The sequence below is a fragment of the Siphateles boraxobius genome, unplaced genomic scaffold (assembly GCF_051911475.1).
Source record: "Siphateles boraxobius isolate OS27281-9 unplaced genomic scaffold, OSU_SipBor_1 48, whole genome shotgun sequence".
In the NCBI taxonomy this organism is placed as follows: Eukaryota; Metazoa; Chordata; class Actinopteri; order Cypriniformes; family Leuciscidae; genus Siphateles; species Siphateles boraxobius.
In genome coordinates, this window is record NW_027509119.1 from 5,794,424 (window position 1) to 5,814,729 (window position 20,306).

Sequence of the window (20,306 nt, forward strand, 5' to 3'; positions counted from 1 at the left end):
TCCCTTCCCCCCTCGTGAACTGACATTCTAGAAGAAACATATGCTGCTAGTCCACATCACAACAGCTTGTGCTGCCTGAATGGAAGAAGGCACGGAGAGAGGAAGCTGTCGGAAGGGGGTGGGGAAGGGGTGGAGTGATACACAGAGAAGAGGGGAGAGACTTCAAGAATGCTCATGAGTTCTTGGAGGTGTTGCATGTTGGACCTATTGAGTGGTTCATGTGAAGTTGGGTGGAGAATATAACATTTTCAAGAGGAAATCACATTTTTGCCATTTATGACCCCAGTTTATGGGGTGATTTGGAGTAGGGGCCAAAGCTCAGGGCTGGCACTTGGGAAGTTCAAACCTTCTAAAGTCAACATGATATTAAAATGGACTTTATTTACTTTCTTAATGCATGTTCCTATCCTGATCGTGCATGACTCATTAGAGCACTTTATTCCCAGGAACAAATCTGAAAACAACTTTGTTTTTTCAGCTGACATCACAAATCCATTTTCATTTTTGAGCCCCTCAAAACAACCACTAACCTCCATTCAGGCTCCAATGATTTCATGATGTATACACCCTAAAAACAAAACAAAAAAACAACCCAACAACAACAACAACAAAAAGGTACAAAAGCAGTCACTGTGACGGTATTCTTTCAAAAAAGGTACTTATATTTACCATTTAGGTACTAACATGTACCTTGAGGGCACAGCATATGCACCCTTTAGAGGTAAATAAAGTACAAAGGTGTATCTTTGGAAGGGTAACATTTGTGCCATATTTTCCAAGAGTTTAAAATCAAATATCAGCCTACATTTTTCTTCTTGAAAATCCAGTTTTTACTCATACTTCTGATACCGTGGTAAAATGGGTAAAATGCGCAATGGTTTTTTAAAAAAGTGCACCATCACAAATGTGCCCTTGAGAAAGGGACAACAACATCTAAACCCAGCTGACTTCTACTCGACAGACAAAGCGGCATTGCGTCACGAAAGTGTGGATTTGGAGGAAGATCGCGAGGGCTTTAGGTTCCAATAAGGGCCAAGAAGGACACTTAGATAAAATCTTCTGCCAATGACTAGCCTACATATTAGGAAGGCCATATTTGTTTTTCTACTTGATTCGTGTGTGGTTTATTTTATTTTTATTTAAAAAAAAAATATTTTCATGTTGCTCAGGTTATTTACTTTATAGAGTAGATAGTAGGTAATTTTTTAATTTTCATTCATTCATATGAATATGAGGGCAATATTGCCCTGGATGCTGACAAAGAGGGGCAAATCGAAACCGGGCAACTGAGTTTGAGATTGTTCTCCTTTTGACAGATGAATTTTATGTTTTTTATGGAAATGCCAGGTGGTTTTAAGAAATGTTTAAGGATAAACCTTCTAGTCAGAAACTTAATTTCCTCAGGCAATTGGATTTAAGTTGCAGCAATCTTAGACGCATGTCTTCAAAATTCAAGCTGTCATAATGTTACGAAAAAGTCAAAGTAATTTAGGGAGCACTACATTTATTCCCACTTTGACTGACAATTTAACAAAAAGAGCATTTTAAAGTGAAATGTAGTTAAAGCTGAAGTTTTCTCAGTGTTAAAATACTTAAACAAAAGTCCAGTTGAATATATTGAGACAAATATGAGTAAGCCATTCGTTGAATTCACCAAAGAGTGCAACCTCTTTAAAACCTCTTGAGTGGTTGAGCTTTCATGTTCTGGCTCAACCGGTGCCATGAGTTTAAATTGATACTTCCAGCGAATAATGCCATCACCTGAAATCTCACCAGCAGATATCCGTTCAGGGGAGAGTAACCACAACTCTGTTTTGTTTATTGTCTCTTCCAGGATTCACCCTAGTCTGCTCCAGGCTTCGGCTTGGAGGTTCCAACCGCCACCATTGATCCCAGCAGCTGGAGTGGCAGTGAAAGCTCTGCCGAGGATATTGAGAGGATGAGCGACTCAGCAGACAAGCCCATTGACAATGACGCTGAGGGGGTGTGGAGCCCTGACATAGAGCAGAGCTTCCAGGAGGCACTAGCCATCTACCCGCCCTGTGGACGCCGCAAAATTATCCTCTCGGATGAGGGCAAGATGTATGGTAAGAACACGGTGCTTCTTCCAAACTATACCAGACAGGATACGGCCACAAACAATCTCTGTTTCTTCAGAAAACCAATCAACAGTTGACATAAAAATGCAAGGTGTCGATTTTTGGTGTGGCTCAGTTGACAAATTATAGTGTAGCAAAGAATAACACTTTGTTCTTACCAGTTGTACGTGTTAAATCTCTTCAATGGTCATTTGAGGGTTTTGTCCTAACCAGTCACAACCATTGATCAGTTGGTTCCAATCTCCCCAGCCATGGTGAAATCTAGTCAGTCAAAAATCTTGCTCAGTGGCTGTATATTAAATCAACAGGAAATTTAAATTATCATACCTTTGTGATACATGTTCCTGGTCTTGTTGGCCGCAATTCAGGTCATTCGAAAGGAAAAAAAAATCTGTTGGGATGCATGATACATACTTCTATACAATGAGAAGTAATTGTAAACAAAAGATGAGCTCCCTGCTGTCAAAATAAAAGTTGAATGGTGTAGTGATTGAAAATGAATGAAGATATCTTTTTAATTTAAAAAAGTAATTATATTATTATATTTGTTTTACAGTGACATATTACAATAGTAATTTTTATATTATTATTTTATAGCAATATTCATATGTAGTCAAAATGTACCCTACAAACAAGCACAGCAAAACAGTTTTTTAAAATTGCAATCTACATTTTTATCAGAAGAATTGCAATTAGACCCCCCCCCCCCCCAAAAAAAAATTATATATAAAAAAATAAATAAATAATAATATAGTACAATGTAAGAACTGAGTTTAAATGTTTAAAAAATTGTTTAAATGTTTTATTTAATTTTTTTAGACAAACCAGTGTCACATTCTAACAAAGTCACAATTTATTAATCATTGGCTTATCAGTTGTGGACAAAATGTTATTGATGCATGCATAGTTTTGCATGTAACTTGCTTTTTTAAATTTTTTATTGTTGTCACCAGGCCCTCGTATTTTTCACACTTCAGCACTATTCAAGATCCAGATTTTTTTCTAATTGAATATACTGTTTCACTTAAAATTATAGGAGTAATATGGATTGCGAACACCGTTTTTCCATTGAAATATATTAGACTTTTACTTGTTGCTGGAAACTTGTCACTTTGCATCTGGTTAAGACACATTGTAAATGTCACATGACAAGTTAACAACACAAATCCCTTACGATGTAGCCTCAACACTCAGGCTGCTTGGATTGGTACCAGAGGTGATCGCTGGAGAAGTGAGAAGTGAAACCGAGGGCTCTGAGGAATTGCGTGAGGGTGGAGAAGATGAGAATAATTGTCAATCAGGTATCTCCGAAGTCTTCACGGGCCTCTGCAACAGGCTTCCCATTCGTTGGGTTGTTGTTGAGTAGTGGGAGTGTAAGTAAAGCAGCATGAACTATTAGTCAGGAGCAGATGGTACTGCGGCTGTCACCAGCTGTGCCTCCTCCTCCTCCTCCTCCTCTCGTCTCCTTCTCCTGCCGTCCTCCCCCTGTCCTCCATTCCTGGCTTGGTGATGTCATGGAAAGAGGGAATATTTTCTTTCTGCGGTGTTGGAGTCCCTCACAGCTTGTCAGTGTCAAGTGAAAGCAGAAGGCCCCCGGGGCTTTCGTTTGCAGCTGTCATGTGACCCCTCCGGCCAAATGAAATGTAAAGTTTAGGAGTGGCAGCAAAGCCTCTCAGCTGCCACTACAAAAAACATGTTTTGGGCCACCCTGCACACCCTCTGCTCTCAAACTCACTTTCATTCACTCCCTCCTTTAAGAGTTAAAGCAAGGGTATAGGTTTATTTTATTTTATTTTATAAGTCAATGCAAAAACAACAAATTAAAGCCAGATTATGTAATTAAATTACAATAAATTTTACAACAAATGTTTTACACTACCATTTAAAAGTTTGGAATCTTTAAGATTTTTAAATGTTTTTGAATGATGTCTTGGTCACACTTTAGATTATGGTCCAATTCTCACTATTAGCTATTAACTATGGCTTTTTGCCTCAATAAACTCCTTATAAACGGCCTTTTAATAGTTAGGTATTAGCTGTATAGCTGTTATAATAGGGTAGCTGTCACGTTTAGGTATTGGGTAGGATTAGGGGTGTAGAATAAGGTCATGCAGAGTAAGCCATGAATTTGTGCTTTATAAGTACTAATAAACAGCCAATATCCTAGTAATATGCATGCTAATAAGCAACTAGTTAATAGTGAGAATTGGACCCTAAACCAAAGTGTTACCGAAGTCTTTTTTGCTCACAGAAGCTGCTAATTTATCTGATGAACAATTCAGAAAAAACTATACAATTTTGAAATATGATTACAATTTTAAAGAAACAATTTCTAATGTAATATATTTTAAAATGTTATTATTCCTGTGATCAAAGCTGAATTTTCAGCATCATTACTTGAGTCTTCAATGTCACATGATCATTCAGAAATTATTCTAATATGCTGATTTGGAACCTCTCTTGATACATTTCTAATTATCAATGTTGAAAATTGTTTTTGCTGCTTGATATTTGGAATACTGTGAATACCATCACACTGAAGACTGGAACAGTGGCTGCTGAATATTCAGCTTTGCCATCTGAGGAATAAATTGCATTTTAAAATATATATTGAAATAGAAAACAGTTATTTTAAATTGTAATATTTCAAATATTTCAGTTTTTATTGTATTTTATTGTATGTTTGATCAGATAAATGCATCATTAGAGATTAAAAATTCCAAACTTATGAATGGTAGTGTGCTTGTAACATTTTGAAGTATGTATATAAATTTTTTTTTTATATATATATATAAAGTTTTGTTGCATTTTGTTGCATTTGCCGCTTGTTTTTAGCATAAACCATATTGATAAAATGTATTGTTTTATTTTCAAGGTTATTGCACAAAAAAGTTAATGAAACTGCAAAGTACCACTGTATACTGTTCCATATTCAAGACAGTTCTTTCAAAAGAAATCCTGACAAACAATTTTGCTTCGTCTTATTGTTGTTAAATATAGGTATAATTTTTACTAGAAAAAAGATTCTGATTAAGAACAGGAAGAGAATTTTATAGTGAGTGAAAAAATGCTGAATAATGAAACGGTGCTGAATTTTCTATCACAGTTTCTTGTACATCATTTGTACAGAGGAAGTGGCATGTGAGTCATTATAGATCCAACAGGAAATTCTATCAACAAAAATCACCTGACCACGTAGGCAGTGGAGAGCTGGTGTGCAGTGCTGGGGTTGCTGACCTGTCTGAGAGTGCAGGGATTGACTAGAGGTCAGCTTTAGCAGCTGTTCAGGGTGTCTGGTTTCATGTTTACTCAACAGCGATGTCCATCATAGCCTCAGGAGTAATGTTTCACAGTCCTCCAGACCACAGGCAGAGACAACAAGAAAGCAGCGCACAGTCACGGGTCGCATTGTTACACGTATTACAAGCAGATGATCACATACTGTAGATGAATTAGATTTGTACATAAAATCCCTGCCAACAAAGTTTTGACTTGATGCTTTAAACGCATATTGATTCAGTTACTCATTAAATGACGACCTCAGGATTGTTGTCTTTGGGAGATTTTTGGTTGTTCTCATACAGTAATCTGTTACAGAACTGTTGGGAGAAAAGACGAATAACAAAACAATAGGAGGCTATAATATATGTGGGGATCATGTTGAGGATGTAGGCAGAAAAGGTATAAATAAACTGATTTTAGTGGCTCTAGAAAAGGGACTTTATATTCCACATAAGCCAAAGCAACAGTCTGGATGACTGGTCGTCCACTCAGCCAGTTCATCTTACACCATGAGTAATAACTTTTTCAGCAACTAGAAATGTGTCTGTCCACACTGCTTGTAAAGCCTCTCTGTGACATTACACAATCACAGCAAATCAGAACATATTTGATGTTCGACGTACAGTTGTAAAGAGCAGCATTTTAAACCAAATGAGATTTTGTCCAGAAACCAGGCGATTGACAAAATGTCACATCACTGGTTAATAAAACACGTGATATTTTGTCATGGAAAAGGTTATCATTTGTTGATTTATCAAGTTACCTGCCAAAAGATTACTGTGTTTTAACCTCATGTCATCATATCCATGCATAATTTGTTTGCCTCACTTTGCAAAACACCACAATGAATGTCAAAAATTTGCAAGCTATATAAAATAGAACTTAATAATCATGGAAATGAATACGTACAATACATCTGTATACTGTATTTTCTGGAAAATAAGTCACACAGGGTCAAAATTGCATTGTCAAGAGAAAAAAAGTCACATCGGTGTGTATAAGTCAAATTATTACATTCGAAAATTAAAAAAAGAAACATTTACAAACATTATAAACACTATAACCATGTATACTTCCCTTCAGTCCACAACAATTAATTTCAATTCAACAATATTCAGAACCGGGGACCCATATTCTGTATGTGGATTACGCAGTTATCTGGATTTTACTGTTGACATGACCCTGGATTGTTAGGTTCTTTGAAGCTCATCCTGGAGATTCTGTCATATCAGCTTATTTCACGTAAACAAGATTCGACTGCATCTTTTTAAAGGTGGAAATGTGTCTCAGCCATTGATACTTTCTTAAAAGAGCACCATATTAAACCTGGGAAATTAGTAATTAAAAATATAAATATGTTATTCTACACATAATTTTAAAATTCAATTGAGTCTATATTAATAGACAGAGCCATTTTTACTCATTGAAAGATTTATTCGTGAGGGAATAATTATCATAATTTTATTGGGGCCTTACACACAGGGCTTGACATTGACTTTTATGCTCACCAGCCACCTTGGCTTGTGGTTCTTCAAAGTTACTTGGCACTCAGCATTTTCACTCGACACATTTTTGACATCAATACCATGGGGAAAAACTGCCATATAGATATTTTTTAATGCTATCTCATAATTTGGCTGCAGGAATATTAGGCTGCTGTCACTTTAACACCTGACACGTGGATCCATTATACTGTTACACATGTGTTTTTTTTCTCAACTGTTTACATTCACTTTAGACATAACCGACTGTGTTTATATGAATACTCGCTAATTCCGGCATTTTTACATTATTGTGTCTGTATTTGACTGTTTAAGCGCAATAAGAACTCAGTTTAGTGCTGAGAGGTGGCTTTATGTGCGCACAGTTTGGGTGTGAGCACAAAATTAGCGGGAATGAGTAAAATTATGCGCAATAAACGCAATTCCACGCCGAAATTCAAGCCCTTCAACACTAACAATATTCATAAAACGCAAAGGAAAGTTAGAGGAGGCGGGTAACACAGGTTTGTGTGTCACTCACTGTCGGAGAGATGAGAGAGAGAGTAAGCGCAGCTGGTATCGTGCATCTATTCTGCGGAAAATGAGCATTGTATCGATGTGTGTTGAAAAAAGCGATATTTTTAACAACACTACTTTCAGATCACTTATTTCAGATGCCCTTTTAATAGACTACAATTGAAAAATGTATTTATTATATACTAAATTCAACCTGCCAAAGTGGCTAGTAGGAGTGACAGCGTTATACGCCACTGCTGAAATACAGCCGCATTTGGCAGGTTGGCGAGTGTTAATGTCAAGCCCTGCTTACACACATTACATAGCCTACAGTTAGTGTGAACCATGCATTAATTTGAACGGTGACAGCTATTATACGGGTGGCTTGATTCAGTGCAGTAGATGCAGATAACTTGAAAATAAATAAATAATGCAACGTAAAAATGCTGTCTACTGTGCCATTACAAGTATGTTACCCTTAAAGATCTTTATCCGCTTCACACGTAAAATGTTATGAATTGCTAATAACAATAGGCTACTCTTGACACTGAAAAAGTGTAAAGCCTTTATAAATCCTAGAAATCATGAAAAATGGAAATATCTTGGAATCATGTAACAAACCATTACAAATTGCTTGTGCTCGGCTGTTTCCTTTAAAATTCTTTAAATTATATGATGTCATTATGTTCGTGTCTTGCCGCCAGCCAATCGCTGAATTTCTAATCATGGTTTCAAGTATTGATAAATCTGCCCTTTCCAATGAACACAAGAACACGCAGTAATATCAGAGAACTTAATCCAGATATTTTAATCAAATCTAGTACAAATGAAGAACGGACCCCAGAACAGAAATGAAAAGTATAAAACAAACATAAACTGTAGTGGCATTCATTATTAACAACATTCATTATAAACGGCAAGCCTAAACTAATTTATTTAAAGCGAAACTGAAACTACTGGCATGTGGGGAATGCACTATACAAAATGTGAGCATTTTTTGCATGCTTGACATTAATTGCATTTCATAAGTTGGTTTTGAATAAAAATTGCAGCAAATTTCAGAGGATAAAAAAGTGTCTTTTATTCCGGACAATACGGTACATATGTGTATGTTTTGGCAATGTAGACCTTTTTTTTTGTCTATAAGGATTTGAGCATTGCATTTAGTGTGGATCTCTGAAAGGCTGTGTTCGGGCTTTCACAAAGTTTGGCGGGACATTGAAGGCAGCAGATTGCGGCTGTCCTCTCTCTGAGCGTAGAGTCGTTGTATAGTCTCGTCTTTCAGCTCTGCAGCTGTCACTGGGTCCTAGTGCCAAAGCCATCGCACCGTGAACTGTGACCCGCTCACTCACTCAACCATTAACAAGGGCCGTTACAACTGTCAAAACAAGAGACAGTGGGGTTCCGGGACAAATTAGAGAAACAGACTTGATTGGCATTTTTGGTGAATTGAATGTGGTTAATGGGCCGTTTTTCTATACAGGGTTATTTTGACTCTTGGGTTGTTGTGCATGTCTATTGTGGCCCATATACAAAACAAACAGGCTCTACCCTTGAAATCCAGCTGAAGTTCTTTCGTTTTCATTCACATTTTGCAGTTTGCAAATACATTTATTTGCATTTATGTCTAATTGCATTAAACGAACAGCATTTTCCACCAACACACCATTTTGAAAAAATTCTAGCATTTAACACATATATTTTGTTGTTGGTCAATCTGATCTGCAGATCAGTCTGATTTTCTTGTTTTCTTGAAGTTTTGTGACTTTTTCCTCATTTAGGGTGATGAACATGCCTGCAAAGCCACAACACTGATGTGTTGTGGAATGTGCGTATGAAATTTATTTGACCCACACATTTCATGGTTAACCCTCATCCTCTTTTCCCGTATCTGTAACAAATCCTTCTCTGCATTGTAAATGTGTTCAAATCTAACCACTTCATATCTGTGTGCAGTCTGCATTGTGAGTGATTGATATTTTAAAACTGAACTGATTGAATATCGAAACAAATAAACAAACAAACTTTGCCCCCTTTATGTGACCTCCCATTGATTTAAATGGGAATTCCTAGGTGTGTGTATGCATGTGAGCGTGTTCTGCATTGGGGATGTTCTGGAGTCTCATGTCTTCATTTGTTTGTGTGTTTGTTCTTTTTTGTTTTTTTTTGTGACAAATTAAAATAAAATCCCCATTTCCCATTCATTCCTATGGTGGTCAAATTGACCTGAGAGGGAAAGATTTGTTCCAATTTTTATTAAAACTTTTTTTAGTGTATACCAAGTTCACGTGTGACAACAGTCCTAAGGTCTTGGACCACTCCGATGAACACTCAGTTATTTAAAAAATTTCAAGAAAATGAATTTCGGGTCAAAATGAGAAGGCAGCTGCTGAACCTAAATTAAAACACTTTTTTTTTATCTCAACTACCCTGTAAGGATATTTACATTTATGCATTTGGCTTGCACTTTTATCAGAATAAATTTAAACTATGTCAAAGACATAATTGTTCATGGATGTTAATTTAACTGGGATTGTAACCCATCTTGGCGTTGCAAGCGCTTTTGCTCTACTGTTTGAGCATCAGGGAAGCACACAGGCTTTCATAGTTCCTTTGTTTAAAATGGTTTTAGTACCATTTACAAAATTAATCATTTGTGAAATCAAAAATGTTTAATAAATAGTTGTTATATACAGTGACATTTTTTTTTTATGTGTGATAAGTAAGTGTTAAACATAACCTTTTAACCTTATTTTGTTTTGTTTTTCATAATGTGAATTTTTGTGAATTGTATTGAATCCAGTTAAGGTCAGTTTAACCCCGCCCATATAAAATCGTACCCAGTATTAGAATTAAATTCCATACTGGTTTATGTTAGTTAGTGCTGGTTGGGTAATGGTCTAACTGGTTGACCAACAAAACCATGCTGTTGACTAGCAAAACTTAGTTGGTGAAGCTTGGTTTGCCTGGTGCCTGGTGATTGATCCAAGGAAGTTATTTAGGAAGCATGGTGAAAAATACAATTGTCCCATGTTAAACACAACAAGACCAGTAGGGACAGGTCACAATTATCTATTCATCCAACTGACCAGTGATTAATGACTAGATGTTATTTCTATCTCTTGTAAAAAAAAAAAAACATCTTAATTGAATCAGGGTTCAGTCAAAATGCAGACTAGTCGATTTTGAAAATATATATTTTTAGTAGTGACGAGTCATATTTTTTGGAAATATTTTTTTTTAATCCAGTGATATTCAAGTAAACATTTCTTAAACCTGTAAGGTATTTATGTTCGCATATTTTTTTTTTCTCCATGGGCAAACATGAATGGTGACCGTACCTCATTCTGACTCGTGTTTCTGTGATTCTTCTCTCTTGTGTACCATTGCTTTAATGAAATGCACTAGCTGGCAGGCCACTCTCCAGAATGCCACAGGAGCTGATGAGATCTCCTTTCAGAGGTCTTCCATGCTGATGAAGCACCCTGATTGGCTCGATGATTATTTTTGTTTTAGGGGCAGCTTAGAACCTGATGGCATCGAGATTCACACAGTTCTATAATTGCTGTCCAGCAGCCTTTAGCCTCGATAAAACGTCCGCCGTGCGTCTCCTGGCACTTACGAGAAGGAGAGGCGCAGGTATTTTGGTGCAGAGAGACCCACGGGATTGCACATATTCACTGCGCATAGCTCTCTGCTAGAGACGCCGTCCTGAGTACCCTTAAGCCCTTTGTTCCCCTGGCTGAATGCAGTTAATTAGCAACAGTCACTATAGCAACTGCCTCTCACTTCAAAACAATGTCTAATTTTTGCAGCAAAGCTTATCATACTGTTTACCTGATGGGCTCTCTAGCGCCCTGAGTTGTGCCGGGGCTGGCTCCCTGCCCAGCCTCAGAGGTTAATTGTGACCGCGGTGAAAAACATCACAACAGCTGCTTTGTGATGAGAGGAGCATGAAAAGAGGTGGAAGAAAGTGGCGGTCCCCTTCAGCAGATAGAAGCGAAGATGCGGCACTTACATAATTCACCTGCTTTGCGAGCCTCCATTCAGCACGGCCTGCGTGATTACATACCCTCTGGATTATATAAATGAACACATGACCAGATGTGAAATATGGCAAAAATCACACAATGGGACATTGAGTTCCCAGAAATTGCATTTAATGGATGTTATTGTGCACGCAGCAGAGCCTTAAGTCAAATTGTTAGGAATAATGCGCCACAGCACAATGCTGTCTGTAATGTGTGTTATGTAGAAACTTCTTCCAGTTTCTTTTTCAAGAACTTCATTTGCACTTCGAAGTGAAAAGTCATGTTGAAAAAATAGATTCTAATGCATAAAATGGATATCTTCCATGTTTCATGAATTGTCTCAACCAGCCATGGCCTCCTCAACATTTGGTTGGTCGTTGCGTTGGGTAGCCCCGCCCACACTCAAGTCTCATTGGACTGAAGTACACCATCTTAAAGGGATAGTTCACCCCCCCTCCTCCCTAAAAATACAATTATATTATTATTTACTCACCCTGTCAGACTTTCTTTTGGTCACACTTCAAGGTCCAATTCTAACTATTAACTATTAACTATGAATTCTGCCTCAATAAACTCCTAATTACTGCATATTAATAGTTAGTAAGGTAGTTGTTAGGTTTAGGTATTGGGTAGGATCGGTAGGATTAGGGATGTAGAATATGGTCATACAGAATAAGACATTCATATATAAGTACTAATAAACAGCCAATATCCTAGTAATATGCATGCTAATAAGCAACTAGTTAATAGTGAGAATTGGACCCTAAACTAAAGTGTCTTCTGTGAAACATAAAAGAAGACATTTTGTGAAACATCAATGTGTATTTTTTGTCCATACAATGGAAGTCAGTCGTCACCAAAACTGTTTGGTTACCAACATTCTTCAAAGTATCATCCTTTGTGTTTTGCAGAAGCAGCAAAATTATGGAACAACATGAGGGCGAGTAGATTATGATAAATAATCTATTTCTGGATAAATCTTTCTTGAAGATTCTAGTAAATTCAACACTGCAATAAAACATTGTTTGTTTTGTTTTCTAGCAAAAATAAAAATAAAATCTTCAAAGCAAGGTCATTTAAATAAATAAATATATTAAAGTCTTAATATCTTATTCAGGTAAATTTATCAAATTTTTTTGAGGATGTTGAGATGTCTCTATTAGGTTCTCTAATTCTTCCTGTCACCATGCACTGGACTTTAGACATGGGTGTTGGGAAAGTTTTCGTGACATTTATTAGTATAATCAGTCAGATTATTACCATAAAGCAGTGTAAATCTCACAATGTGATAGGGACGTGAGAATGCATGAGGCTGCTGTAATTATTACATGTGAAATGACCATGTGTCTCAGGAGCAACGAGCTGCTTTTAGTCACAGTCGCACTTGCTGGCATCAGTTTTTCGCCACCGTCGCGTTTCCCACAGCGCATCTGCTTGCTTTGAAGGTGGCAAACATTTATCGTATTGTGTCATTTCAACGCTGACCGAAGGATGAAAGACATTTTCAGGGAGTTCGCTGCCGCACTATCGGCCAAACGTTTACTGGACCCATTTCCCGGAGTTATCGCCACCATTGTAAGGCCTTTTTTGTTCACTGTGTTATTATAGATATGCAGTGTGCTCAGCAATCTCATCAAGGCCGGACTGGCGTCTCCGACGGGCACTAAGTGGCACTTGGTTTGCAGGGCTGCCGTGGATCATTTAGGCCTAATGAGCGAGCCTGGCCTCCCCCGTGGGGCTGTCAGAGCGCTGTTCCCAGACCTGCCTCAGTGGCAGACCGCTTCGCGCTCGCACCGCTGGCGCACCCTAGCTACCTGCTGTGAGGATAATGAGGAATTCTGGGATCCGCTCAGGCCCCTGCTTTCTGCATTCGCTCAGAATGGAGTCTGGAGAACTTTAGTCTAACACAAACCTCCAATATAATCCCTCGCTTTTGTTTGTGCGCAATTGTAGCTTTGACACGCCGCAGTGGTTTTACACCTGCAAGAAACATATTTCCGATTACATTTTATGCCGGGCAAATGAGGGTTGTTCCACCAGGGTTGTTCTCACGCAGTAAACAGAGTAAGAAACGGTTTGCTTGAAAATGATGATTAGTCTTTTTTTTTTTTTTTTTGCTGGGGTTTTATTTGCGTAAAAATATGCTGAACGCCGCGGCTGGAACAACGTGTTCCTGCATTGATTTGCTATATGGATATTGCAAACCAGCCAACTAACTGCCTTTTTTCTGTGCCTTGTGGAATATTTTTATTTTTGCTAAAATATTTGGAGTGGTTTCTAACAAAACATATTGAATTATCATTGATTGTGTTCCCCAAAATTCATATTACTGCCGTCTGTCTGACTGCAAAATAAGAAAGAGGGGCTTTGCAGTGTAGTGACAAAAATACACACGTGTTTGATCCCAAAAACACAAAAGCAGCTGCAATATGTCAGATCAGAGGCTATTTAGCCATGTTTTCTGTCTGAGTGATGGATGTGTACTTTATCTTACGCCTCCTGGTCGTGTCACACTTAACAAGGCTTAGTCTTGACGGCCTTGTTAGGGCTTGTCAGCACCTGATGTTTTGCGCTAACAATGACTAAAGAGGAATTCCTCGTTCTTTTGGACCTAGACATTGTAAACATATGGATCTGCCAGAGAACTAACATAATTTTGTTTGTATTGAATCGGGCTGTTTTTCAATGCAGGTTTCAGATTTCTTCACTTATCTCTAGTGTTCGTGGCTAGGATGTGCCCCTTTGTTGACCTTCTGAGTTGTTTAAATGACCCTGGGGTCTCATGCTGCATGTCCCCACTGGTCAAGACATTCTCCGGATGAAAAGAAGTGCTTTGGGTTGTCTGTTCTATTCCATGCTTGGCTGGCCAATTCTGAAAGCAAAATGCCCAAGGCATTTCATATTTGCTATTTGTTGACCACGGTGTGACATGATACTATTGACAGCTTCTCTGATTGCACAAAGAGCTTGTTTTAAAGTTGAAGACCACGTACAATGTAGTGGTCAATTTTGAGCAATTTCATCTAGTGTGGAAGAAAATGACTGTGATTCTGAGCGATACCAGAATAAGAATAAGTCTGGAATGTCAAAAATTAAATCCAATTGTCTAATTTCTGTTTTCATTTACATGTCAGTCACCATTTAGTTATTTTTCATTCAATCCTTAATAGGTTAAACATCATACCAATAATTAAGATATTGAAAGATCCCATTTTGAAGAATGAATGTACCTGCTCAACATATTTGACTGCATATTTTGGACATGACTGCTGAGATTTGTGCTGGTCATGTGAGCCGTTTTCTTCACTATTGAAGAGCGGATCCAGCAGAATCAGCCAGTGCTTAGGTTGGTCTCATATTTCACCTCTCCAATTGGCTGCTTTTGTCTGAGTGGGAGCAGGACATTCTGCAAGCAGCATTCATTGGTTAAAACATATTGTGGCTATATGTAATGGGATACTAGTGTACGATCTAAAAAAGAGGAAAGAGGAAATTAAAATTGTAATAACTTTGGATTAATTTGTCAAATTAAAAATGTATAGTCAAATGCGCTTTGCATTGTGGAGTACAATATTACGAGGTGTGTTCTGTTGCATACTGCACATTTTGAAAAGGCAGGGTATGTTCTTAGCATTGACAGTTTGTACACTGTTTAGTGCAGACATAGTAATAGTATGGTAGTATACTATTAGTAGTAGGCTATACTGTAACAGAGCCTGACATCATGATGAATCAGTATGATACGTGAAATCAAAATTAAGCATATTTAACATCTTAATAAATGTTCCTGGTTTTATTGTGCACGCCATTTTTCTTCAAAATGTTATAAAAATGACTTAAAATTACTGTTCTGATGACATAACCTAGACTGAATGGTTGAGCAAAAATAATATCAACCTATAATATGTTTATTATGTTTATTGTCAATCAATAATATATGTTTAATCTCAATCAAAACCAATTAAATATTTTTTTCTTGCTCATAAATGTGCAGAAAAAAAGGGATACTCCAAATACTCTCATCTTTTACTAACCCTCATGCCAAGTTGTATATGACTCTCTTTCTTAAACATTTTTACAAAAATAATCCATCTCTGTATATAATGTAAGTAGATAAGTGCCTCAAAATTGATGCTTCAAAAACCATGCAAAGGGGATACAATGGTCATTCATATGGTCCCGGTTGATAAATCAATGTCTTCTGAAGCAAAACAATAAGTGTGTGTTTGTGTATGTGTGAAAAATACTAATTTTTAAACATATTGTTATTATACTATAAAATTAAATTAACATAATTAAATGTATACATTTGGAATTCATTTCTTTACTATTTTATTTACAAACAGGAAAAATATAGATCTAGTTGGTTTTGATTAAGATAAAATAATTACATTTACTAAAATAACTATTGATTATTAAATGCACTCATTACATTTTTTAAACAATATTAGAAGCTTTGCTAAATGGTTATTAAATAATTTGTGTTTTGGTCAAACACTTTATCTAATGTTTTTATATTCTGATGGACGATACTAGAAGGTGGTGTTGCACAGGAGCCCAATTCACTTGAAATCTGAAACATTTCAGTTGAGTTTGGGCTTGTTGGAGATCCACATTGCAGGAGATAAGGCGGGGAACTTAAAAACGAGGACCATCAAGGTCATGAAGTTTGGCTTTTCATTTACACATATTGGTGACTGCTAACAGGTTTCTCTTCATGTTCAGGTGTGGGATTGATCCTGAGAGATTGAAAATATTGATTTAACCCTCTTTCTTGCTCTGAACGTGGTGCCAGCCATCAGTGTGTTCACACATCCGCAGGGCTGGAAGTGGAGTTGTCCCGCACCTCCGAGAAGCCCCGATTACAGCAACCGACTCTAGCATATCAGTGCGCTGTCCATCCATCCATCTCTTCCTCTCTCTCTCTCCTAACCCCCACAGCCAGGCCTGCCTCAGCAGTAATATATGTGATGATGTACTCACCACCTCCTAATTGATAGAGTGATTCAGTGGAGGACTTGCTGTAATAATTGGTCCTTTGGGAGCACAGGCAGACCCTGGGAGAGAGGGCGGGAGTCTGGCTGCTGGAAAACACAGGAAAAATAGAGGAAAGACGCCGAGGCCTTCTCTTCCTCCTCACCTGCCACCTCACCATAAGGATTTACGAGGGGTCGTCTAGCGTAATCCTCTCTGTCTCGGTGAAGCCTCCAGGTTGCGACCCACAGATTTCTGCTGGTGGCTTGTCTGTTCCCACAATGGATGCCCACCGTTAATCCTGCCGCGGTTTTCTGACTCATGACCCAGAGCCCGCGACCAGAGCTTTCAGACTTCTCACAGGTCACCAGGAGTTACTTATCGATCTCATTTCGTGTTCGTACACTTTCAATTGATTTTTAAAGTGGTATTTATTATATTTAAAGACAGTACTATGATGAATTAATAGATTGGCTGTCATGTCGATGTACTTGTGGTAAGACTGATGGTCTATTAGTCAGCTTTAAAAACTGCATTACCAATTTGTATTTGTATTCTTAAGTCATACCGACCAATTACCAGTGCCCTTTGAACTGGTGATGTTCAGTTTTGTGTTTCGAACTGGTTCTTTGTAATTACTTTGTAGTTGGATTAGTAAGACATCCATAAAACACACTAAGGCTGGGCGATATGACGAAAATCTCATATCACAATATAAGTCATCTCATATCCCGATAAAAATATATATCACGATATAGTACCTTTTCTGTAAATTCATTCAATTAATAGTTATATATATATATATATATATATATATATATATATATATATATATATATATATATATATATATATATATATATATATTTACCACATGGAAAATACTTTATTTTAGTATATATCAACTAAAAGAATAGGATTAAGTATATACTCAAAAATGTACTCATTCATATGTGATTACTTTTTCTCCTTTTATTTAGAACTCCTGGGCAAATGTTTGATTACGAATGTAGAAATATAAAATATGAATGAAATATAAAACACTTTTCAAAAACAAATGATTACAAGCCCAACATAAAATATTGCTATATTAACCCTCTGGGGACGGATTGGGCGGTACCGCCCAAAATGGCATACTTTTACAAATGTGTAATTATCTTAAAAACTATTAATGATAGAGAGGTGCAGTGTTTTTTGCCGTCTTCCTTAGATTCCGCTGAAAACAGTGATAACAAACTTACCCAGCTTGTATACACACTTCCTTGTTGCGCAATACCAATACGTCAAAGGCCAATGAAATTGATGTTGTTTGGCAGATTCACGAGCAACCACCAGTGGAAAAATTGCCGATGGAGGAATATTTTTGTTACCCAATCAGAGGAAGGTTACCATGACGTATTCTAGCAAATCGGAGGACTCTGTAGCCTTGAAAGGGGTGGTACTATATACTATTACGCAAACAGCGTTGAGTGGCAGAGACAACAGAAAGCAAATAGACGCGTCGAGTATAAACAAGGCTTTACGGAGCGAGAGCGCACAGAGATATGAGAGAGAGACAGAACAATTATAATATATATATACACACATTCAATTATAGGATTATTTATTGTTTTAGCACTTTTATGATGGCGAGCAGTAAACGATTTACGGTGGAACAAGCTCTGGAAGAATTACTGGAGAGTGACGAGGAGAAAACTTTGCTTAGAAAATTCTAAACATTCCTAAGAAAAACGCCTGGGACTATTTGTAAATAAAGTAAAATGTTTCATTGTTCTTTACACATTTTACATAACAATTACACATGTCTGTCAAGCAAAGGCTTTGACAAATATATTTTTTGTTCAAAAACTGTTCACTATAGTTGTGTGATGTGTGATTTTCAGAAATAAATGCCAAAAATCGAATTTCCGTTTTTGAAATTCTTTAGTTTATGGTACATTTTCACTCATACTTCCTTTATAAACATATTACATGCGTGCTTATGCTAGCTTAGGGTCTTCTGAATCCATAGATACCAAACACATTGTGTTCCATCTCCATTACATATAGTTTATAAGCCCAAATGTAAAAATAGAGAAAACGGACCAAAATGAGCTTAGTCCCCATGGGTTAAATTCCAAATGTAAACATTGTACTTCCAAGTTTAAAATGTAGCAGCAATCAGAAGGACAAAAATTCCCGTGATTGCTGCGACGCCTCACGCGTAGCACGTTCATTGCTAACTTGACATCGCAGCATGTTCATTATCAAAATAAAATAGTCAACCAAACATATAGAAAGTTAACCAAACCATGTTCATGCTTCAGAGGTTGCCCCTCGTTTAGGAACGAGATCCTCGGTGTTCTGGCTGATCCTTCTCATGCTCGGAGCCACCCGGTTCTGTCACCCCTTCACTCACCATTTTATTCACCTTTCTGCCTGGATCCCCATGGCGGCGTGTAAGATGCAGTCATCCCAATAATAAAAAAGTTTTGGCGTAAACAATGTTTTTGCGACACCATGATATAAACGATAGAGCTTAATATGAAACGATAGACTCTTTATATCGTCCATTCGATATATATATATATATATATATATATATATATATATATATATATATATCGTCATATCGCACAGCCCTACTCAATTATATAAAAAGAGGGCTATCAATATGTTTTATTTATTTTTTTATAACAACTAATGCACCAATATTGACTGATACTGATAGGCTGGCAATTATTTTTGAGTTATGGAAGAAAAAAACTGTTTTACTTTGTTAAAAAAAACACACTAAAAGCTAAACTAGTTTGTATGCTACAACATATAATGTACATGATGAAATATTCTGATTTGAAAAAAATTATAATAAATAAGTGTCCATATTAATAGAGGATTCTAATTGTCACTCTCTCACACAACATGGACTCTTGTTTTCAATCAGTCCCGTTCTTCCTTAGTTAGTTTGTTGTCATGGACACTCATTAGTTTCAGCTGTGCACCTATCAATCATCTCGTTATCCTCTCACTATTAAAGTACAGTTCTGTTTGTGTGTCTTTGTCTGGTCACGTCTATTAGTTGTATCTCGTTGGAATTAAAGCCTGTTACCGTCTTTATCATCTTTGTGTTATTTGTGTGTTTATTCTCTCCCACACAACACGTGACAGAAGACCAGACCTAAGAAAGGATAAGAGGCGTGTTTATTGAAGCATTTTTTTGTTTGATTTTCTTTTCAAACTGCTATGTCATGAGCAGAAGGACTGCTCCCTGAAGGAACATTTGGAGGAATTTCTCAGCCTTGTGCCAGCTTCAACTTCCCAGACAACTGCTTCTGCAGCTTCCTTCATGCCGGCCTCAAAACCGCCACCAGAGAGCTGCTGTCTGGGAAAGGCCCTCGAGGGAGCTTCACCAGATATGTAGAGTTGGTGCTGCTCACAGTGGACGTTGTCGACAACGACACCAGACCCACTAATTACCCAATGCCCAGCCAACAACAGCCAGACTGTGGAGATCGGCAGCCCGAACCCACCACAGACTGAGAGGGACTTCGCCGTGACATTCGAGCCAACACCAACAGGTGCGAACAAGCAGAACATCTCCACAGAACCTGAGCAACGCGTGCCTGACCAGGTGTGTGAGCCGACAGCTTCATTCATTTCTGAGGGAGTGCTAGTGGAATATGAGGGTATGGAAGGGAGTCCCACCCTCCTGCCACTGAGTGTTTGGCAAGTACATGGGAAAACTTTTGATTTTGGAGAGGTTAACTTTATGCCCAGTTTTCTTCCATCTGAATCTTTCTGTTACGTTTCTAATTCTCTGGTCCCACCAAACCTCCCTCTCCCATCACCTCTCAATTGTTTTTGAGACTTTATTTTTTCTTTATTTTTGCATCACTCTCCAATCCCGAGCCATGCCTGTCACCCAGTCATCGCTGGCTACCTTC

At 37.6% G+C, this 20,306-nt stretch overlaps 1 protein-coding gene across 7 annotated transcripts in view; it reads left to right on the plus strand.

Moving 5' to 3' along the window:
• tead1b (TEA domain family member 1b) overlaps positions 1-20,306 on the plus strand; it is a 76,995-nt gene that overhangs the window by 20,715 nt on the left and 35,974 nt on the right. For all 7 annotated transcript variants that reach the window (XM_077201754.1, XM_077201755.1, XM_077201756.1 and 4 more), the window contains exon 3: positions 1,835-2,087. In XM_077201754.1, the coding sequence (XP_077057869.1) occupies positions 1,940-2,087 (148 nt within the window). In that variant the 5' untranslated portion in view covers positions 1,835-1,939. The remainder of the gene's footprint in view (positions 1-1,834; positions 2,088-20,306) is intronic.